This window comes from Ptychodera flava, chromosome 12 (assembly GCF_041260155.1).
Source record: "Ptychodera flava strain L36383 chromosome 12, AS_Pfla_20210202, whole genome shotgun sequence".
Lineage (NCBI taxonomy): Eukaryota > Metazoa > Hemichordata > Enteropneusta > Ptychoderidae > Ptychodera > Ptychodera flava.
The window spans coordinates 23,815,201-23,822,659 of NC_091939.1; the positions used below are offsets into that span (position 1 = coordinate 23,815,201).

At 44.0% G+C, this 7,459-nt stretch overlaps 1 protein-coding gene across 1 annotated transcript; it reads left to right on the forward strand.

Annotated features, from left to right (window-relative positions):
• Positions 1-3,800: 3,800 nt before the first annotated feature.
• LOC139145452 (uncharacterized) lies at positions 3,801-7,235 on the forward strand. Its single transcript, XM_070716649.1, has 2 exons — positions 3,801-4,253; positions 4,751-7,235. Exon 2 carries the CDS (start codon positions 4,941-4,943, stop codon positions 7,113-7,115), a length of 2,175 nt encoding a protein of 724 aa, XP_070572750.1. The 5' UTR covers positions 3,801-4,253; positions 4,751-4,940; the 3' UTR covers positions 7,116-7,235.
• The last annotated feature ends 224 nt before the right edge of the window (positions 7,236-7,459 follow it).

Sequence of the window (7,459 nt, forward strand, 5' to 3'; positions counted from 1 at the left end):
AAACCTGTATCCAAGCCTATTTTTCTCAGTGCACGAGTAAAATAAGGTGACAACCATTTTGGATACACTGTTTCATTTCATTCTATTGGTTGCGTCATTGTTGATTCGGCGCTGATTCGGCGTTGATTCGGAGATTGATATTTTTTTTGGGGGGGGGGTCGGTAACGTATGCGTGATTTCATAACAATGTTATTACTGATCAGGGCTCGAAATTAGCGGTAGTCCCGCGTCCACAGACTACCAACTTTTCTATGGGGCTACCAAAGTCTATGAAATGGTAGCCCACATGGACTACCAAAGGGTGGGACAGTACTTGGCGTGCCATGTCCTGTCTTTGACTTTTTGACGAGCTAAATGCAGTCAAATCCAGCTAGACACAGTAAGGCCAGACTGTGACTTTGTTTTGCAAATTACAAAGACGACCTTGCGACGGAACTTTGCAACAAAGTTTCAATATCTCAACTGATGTACTTGGATGACAGGAACTGAAAATGTTGGGCAATGAAAACGTATTCTCACTGCATTTTGATCAAAATGTATCAATCACAAACTCCTCCCTACTACAGAAAGCCCATTGTCTGTTTTTAGCCCTGCTGAGAAGGTGTTGGTCATTACCATGATGACTATCAAAATTGGCATGCAACTCTTAGAATGAAACGGGTTGTCAGTACAATGATAGGTCAACAAACGTTTTAGTGTCACTGTCATCAATTATACCAGTTTCCTTAGGGTTATAAAGGTGTGAAAGTATTCACATCAAATAACTAACAAATTCACTGCAGGGCATAATCTTGAAAAATACCTTTCTCTTCTCCTGTTCAAAACATCCCTAAACTAAAATATGCATGGACTACCAACCATTGTCACTGGGCTACCAACTTCAGAAAATGGTAGCCCAAGTGGACTACCAGGGAAAAAAGTTAATTTCGAGCCCTGCTGATTGTTGGTATGCAGATACAGAATGAGGCTCGGTTGGATTTTCGCACTTCTAAACTTTCGTTTACAGGAGGGGGTTTGAGGCCAAACGCATAAAGTTTCGTGTACCATGCGCATATTTTAATTATCCATGGCCCCTAACAACTATCCACTTTCTGGTATTTTCTCAAATGCAAAGGTAAACTAATAAAAGAATTGGCTCCTCTGACCTGAAACGCCCGTATTACTTGTAATCCCATGCTTGTTTCATAGCAGTACGTTGAATTAGACTTAAAAGTTACAAACCGAAAGTTTCATTGAGTCGCAAACTATAGGCCGATGAAAATTTTCGAAGTTAAACTACAAACGGGTACTTTAAACTAGTTTCAGTGTCACGCCACAAACTCGATCTCTTGTCAGGTACCTCCACGGTGAACAAACTCTGCGCTTTATCTTTATGTAAGTACGTAAATCCATATATTTACTAGTAGCCAGCTGGCAATTATGTTTTGTACTGGTTATGTTAGGTGGGAGCAAATTCAAAGAACAGTATGCTTGGAATTTAACAAGTGTACATTATAGTGGCAAAGGAGACAAATATACGCACCTGGACTTACTGGAAAAATCAACGAAAAACGACGGGCGCGCGGGTGAATATAATTTAGCCACCTTTTTGCTAGTTGTGGGTCCATAGCCATGGTGTTTTCTGACGGGATTCGTTCCTGCATCTTACGGGCTGGTTTTGACTTTTACGATTTTTAAAAGTCAAAACCAGCATGTGAAAGGCAGGAATCCCGTCTGAAAACACCACAGCTATGGACCCAAAGCTACCTATTTGCACTTCATGCTGGCTAAAAGTTGGGTCGTTGGAATTTATGCTAAAGAATCGCAGCTGATTCCTCGGACAGTCCCCAGGCTTCGTGCAATCACAGACAGTAATTTATAGTAGGACCCATATTGCAGTACAGGAAATTTTTTTCCCGCGGCTGATCGTTATGTGAGGGCACCGCTAGTGTCAGCTATTAGAATTTCAATAAGTTCATACCTGTAGAGGGCGTTGAGCAGAGATGTTGTGCTCCCATAGACCCTCGAATAAAACGAGGGTCTATGGTGCTCCTAAAAGTATGTCTTTTTTTTAACAACAAGGTGATAATAACGTAATGTCAATAGTGCAGTTTAATCGTCCGAATAACTTCAAGGCAAATCTTTTACCACCAATTAACTATAAATTTAAAATCATGACGCAACTGAATTTAAAGGGTCTCGGTGGTAATAGATGCGCCTGGAACTCATTTTGACAGCTAAACTGCATTAACACCATGTTATTGTGACTTTGTTATTGAAAGCATCATTCTTTGTAGTTTTTTCGTTTGCTTTACTTATTTACAGTTATATAGACATTACGCGTCATGTTGATGGTAAACATCAACTATCAAAGTCACTTTTTTGTGAATAAACTTTACTTTCCTCAAAAAAAATTCAGCAAAGCCCGGTACACCTGATACTAAACCAAGGCTACGTGTTGCCTCAGCCCAGCATTAACACTCATCCGATGTCGTATCTCTACTAGGTCAAGGGTTATTTAACTTGCTGAAGGATCACGATCGCATGTAATACTTTGGGGAACCAAACCTTGAACAGGTTTAGTAAAGCCCTTCTTATTCAGCCGACGAGAAATTTCATGTGCATTTTCAGTGACGATAACTAAAAGCCTGTTTGTTATAGGTGTTTTAAGACACACACAAAGCTCATGTTGTATTATGTTATAGTTTTTCAAGTGTTTTGATATCTTGACCCCAACAATGCATTGTGACAAGTTTACTTGGCGACATTTCCACAGCGGTTACAGTTGTACGTGGTATCACTTTCTTTCAAAAAATATTTTAAGCATCAGCTTACCTAGCAATATCCTTGGTTGCACTTGATTTTTTTTTTGTCGATGAGCTGTTCAAGTTTCTACGCGGTTGGAATGTTGGAAAATTTGTTTGTTGAGAGGCTCGTCAATCATACCGGACGCACATCACGGCGTTCTGGTCACCTGCCATTGTTGCAAAGCTGCAGACGACACTATGGTCACGTGACCGGGTATTTTCCCAAATTTGGTCAAAACTATTTGCTTTTTAAGGGAATGGCTTTTCAAAAACTACCCTCTGACATCAATTTTGTCGATTTAGTGCGGACTAGTAAACACCTATTACCTGGTCAGGACGGCTATAGCGCCCGTCTATTACCCTGAGGGACCGTGTGTTACCAGAAACACATCGCTATTCCCGAGGCCGTAGGCCGAGGGGCATAGAAATGTGTTTCTGGTATATTGCAAAGCAACAGTCCATTGATACAAGTTTAGGCCTACTTGTTGATATTTCTACGGCGGTTACATGGTACCACTTTCTTTCAAAAAATATTCTACGCATACCTAGCTACATCCTTGGTTGTACTTCAGTCTTTTTCGTCGATGAGCTGTTCAAGCTCCTTCGCTGTTGGAATGTTGGAAAATGTTGAAAAATATGTTTTAGAGAGAGGCTCGTCGCTCATCCCGGGACGCACACAACGTTCTAGTCACCCGCCATTGTTGCAAAACTGCAGACGACACTACGGTTTTGTGTGTAAAAATAAACCAAAACTGCGTCCTCGTACCAACAAATTTTACAGTATGTCTCCGACTCGTTCATGCCATATGTTATTGTGTTTACTCCCAAACACAATTTGCCGACAGTAACGTTTTATCCTAAACGTTTCATTCATCAAATTATATAAAGTATTATTTTTTATATTTTGCTCGCGTCTAGATCTGCAGACGTCAACATTTCACACTTTTGAAATTTCGTTCAGAGGGAGGGGGAGTGGTTTTGATCTAAACCACGGTCCCTCTATCACGAGGGACCGTGTCTAAACGAAGGAACTTCGTTTCTTGGACTTATGCGACAATCTGAGAGGTCCCTGTGTAAAGGGCTTGGATGTGATACATTGCAAGGCAAATTATTCAGTTTTGTTCGTGAATATCTCTTCATACTCGTCATCCAGTAGAGGCCGAGGCTTGGCAAGGTGGGCGTTGTATGGTATCCCGTAACTAATTGATTTGAGATGTGGTCTCTGTCCGAATAAACACCCTTGGCCAGCGAACATGAACACCACCACCACAGTGCGAAGTAAACGCAGGTCGTTGACCACTCAGTGTCAGGGCCATGCACTGAGGATGTTACGGCCTGATACCAAGAAATTGACCTTGACTTTTAGAGATACGACGGAAGAGAAATTTAAAGTCATCATTTACAGGAACAAAGTCGTTCGTTACGGACTCTCAATTCTTTTTTCCAGTTTGACTCATTGCAATTACGGTGAGTTATTTTCTTTTACACCTTGAAAATCAGACAAATCATTCCAAGCCTATAATTCGACAATTTCGAACCAATCCTGACGGATTATAAATAAATATCCCACAGACCTGCAACCTTCAAAGGATATGATTATTGGACGCGTTTTTACGCGTCTTTACCCAGACGGAAGTACGATCTAACACAATCTTGAATTGCCCATGTTGCCTGCTCAGAGCAAAATCACTTCCATGAGAACGGAAGCCGTAAAAATGGTGCAAGCTTTTTCACGTTTTCCTTTCATGCAATCAACAAGAATATAAGTCAAAGAAATTAAGTTCAAAATGTAAGCTTATTTTGATCGAGTTGACATAGCATAGACACGAGATTGAAAGCTTTCCGCGAAAGCAAGAGTCTACCCGGAGAGTCTACCGATTGAAAACTAGCCGTAAATTCAAATACGCTGTCCTATGACCTATTACCTTAAGGTCAACCACGCTCACTGTCAATTGTCTTATCAGGTCGCTTTCCACGAAGACTCGGCGCAGACAACCGATTACTGGGAAAGCCGGACGCTGGCGGTGCAAACAGAAAGAAGGCTCGCGCGATCGCGTTACCGGTTCCTTCAGAGAGAAGTCGTGGTCTAGCTAGAATCCTCAAATCACGGACGTTTCTTTGCACAGCGGCAGACGCACACCGTCCGAGATCAAGATGGCAGCGACAAGCCCATCCAAACGGCCCAGGGCTTCCTATGGTCGCTGTTACTGGCTGATCGGGTCATTCACCACTGGGCAGAAGTTGTCGCACCCTCGAAATCCGAAGATCCATGAGGAAGACAGCAGCGTATCGGCTATTCTATTCATGTGTGCCCTAGTTTGCTGTGGCTTCGTTGTTCACCTTTGTCGCTTCATACCTTCCAAGTATGACCGCGTTTATTCCCTCTTAATTCTCCAAGTGCTGCGATCGGTATTGATGATTTTATGCATCGGGCTGATGCTGTGGTTCTTCTGGAAGCGGCGCGTATGGAAAGAACAGGGGTACATCGTTTCACAACTCCGGTCTGGCCAAACAACGGATGGCGACTGTGAGAAAGTCACTAGGCCTCGCGACCGACCCAGCGATGATCACCACAAAGCCGAGCTGCATTTATCAACAAAAGGTATTGTTGTATTCGGCGCAGGACGCATGGTTCTTGACGTGGTGTACTTGATTCGCACAGGTAACTGTCTGGACGTGACCGTCACACCGGAAGAAGATTACGTCAACTTTTTCTATCATATTATCTACGTGGTGTTCCTGTCCATCCAAGTTGTGTTTCTAGTTTCCTTCGTCCACACGACATTCAAGAACTGCACGTATTTCCGATACGCTGTACTCTACCTGTTTGCCGTCGATATCTCCCTATGGTTCACCTCCTTCATCTACGGAATTCGGAACCTGATCAGGCCATCACCGGGGCCCGACGGCAACTTCACCAGGCTGGCCCCGCCGATCGATTCGTCTCCGTACACGTCGCATCTGCTTCACTGTGCGCACGACACTACCTCCGCGCACGAGCTCATCCGAGACATCGAACCGTACTTCTACGCATTCAGTCTTGAGTACACCTTGCTCGCGGCAGGCATGCTGTATCACATCTGGTCAGCGATGGAAGATGTGCAACTGCTTTCACCGGCTTTGCTGCCACCGCGAATTGGTACATCCGCCGCGGAGCGCGAAAGATGTGGCACTTTGCGTGCTCAACTGCGTGCCTTTTGGCAGAATATACGAGGCAGGGGGTCGAACCTGGAGGAGAGGGGTTCACTCATCGCGAAAAGTGATCAACAAAGACCCGACGAACCGCGTGAAGATGGTCAACGGAATGACCGTAATGCCGCAACCGCGCACTTGAGTGAAGACAAAATAACCATCGAAGGCGATGATCAAAGCCAGCAAAATACCCCTGTTACAGACTGCAATTCAGCTCAAAATATTTTTAATGCGCAACACGTGCAGGTAGACCAGTCATCACCCAGGGACATGGATGAGATCACGGAGCTTCCGTCAGCAGAGCAGAGGAATGACGTCAGGCCAAAAGAGCGACTGACTGAATCAAAGCATATCGTCTTGGAAACAGGAAAGCCTGCTGAAAGACAGACAAACCTTGTGCAATCGATCAAGCAACACGCCAGTTTAGGCGGACTCTTCTTCATGGTTGGGTCAGTGTTCAGCATCACTGTGATCGTATTCGCCTATCTCTTGTTTCACCCGCATCCCGAAGAACGAGACAAGAGTTTGTACCAATTTTACTGCATTCGCACCTTGTTCTACGCTTCCTTATCCGTCTGCTGTTGGTCGGGCTTCCATTTGCTCAAGCGACATGATTGTGAGAAGTTACCTTTCCGAGAAGACGCCACTTTACTGATCATCTCCGTCAACGGATCTTTCTTGTACGCATTTTTCGGCATTACAGCCGCTATCGGCGCCGTAAACGTCGGTGACTATTCCCACTACCCTCGTCCCGTGCCCTACATCGTCATTCTGGAATGTTCTTTCAACCTCGTTGAGTATTGGCTTCAAGTTATTTTCCTTGTCTCCTCCCTTAGATATTTCCCCGCTAGAGGGCAGTCGATTATCGGACTCGTGCGAGTCTACTCGTACCTGTTCGTGTGCAACTTCGGCATGTGGGTTCTGGACAGCTTCTTCGAGACCATGGCAGTTGACCTTTCACCTGTTCAGAGGTATTACTATGGAGACGAAATCTGGCACATCATCACCGACTTAGCGTATCCTTTCGCAATCTTCTTCCGGTTCCATTCATTCGTGGTGGCGTACTCCCTGTTTGCGAGGTTTATGGAGCAACCTCCCGACACAAACAAGCCCGTCAATGAATCAATTGTGGTGTGACCATGCCCTCTTTGATGCCTCGGACGTTTATCATTCCATTGGTAGAACAAAAAATTAACAAACCGAAAAACAGACATTTAACAGGCGATCTTTATTATCACAACAATAGTGCTTCCAGCTGCCTCACTGTCGACACTCACATTGGTAGACTTTGTACTTTTTCAATAGTAGACAAAAAATTGTTTTTAGCCAACTTGGTTTAAAGGAAAACGGTCGTCGAAACTGCGCCTGTATGAGTTTCTTGTTTACAAACAATGTATTTTGTGCACTATCTGGACGCACCTCATCATCATAGCTGCAATATTTAAATTAAACGGTGTAGATTATGACAGGCGTTTTTTTAA

What these genes read in the sequence shown, in the direction of transcription:
- LOC139145452 (XM_070716649.1), top strand. Translation starts at nt 4,941, where the DNA reads ATGGCAGCGACAAGCCCATCCAAACGGCCCAGGGCTTCCTATGGTCGC.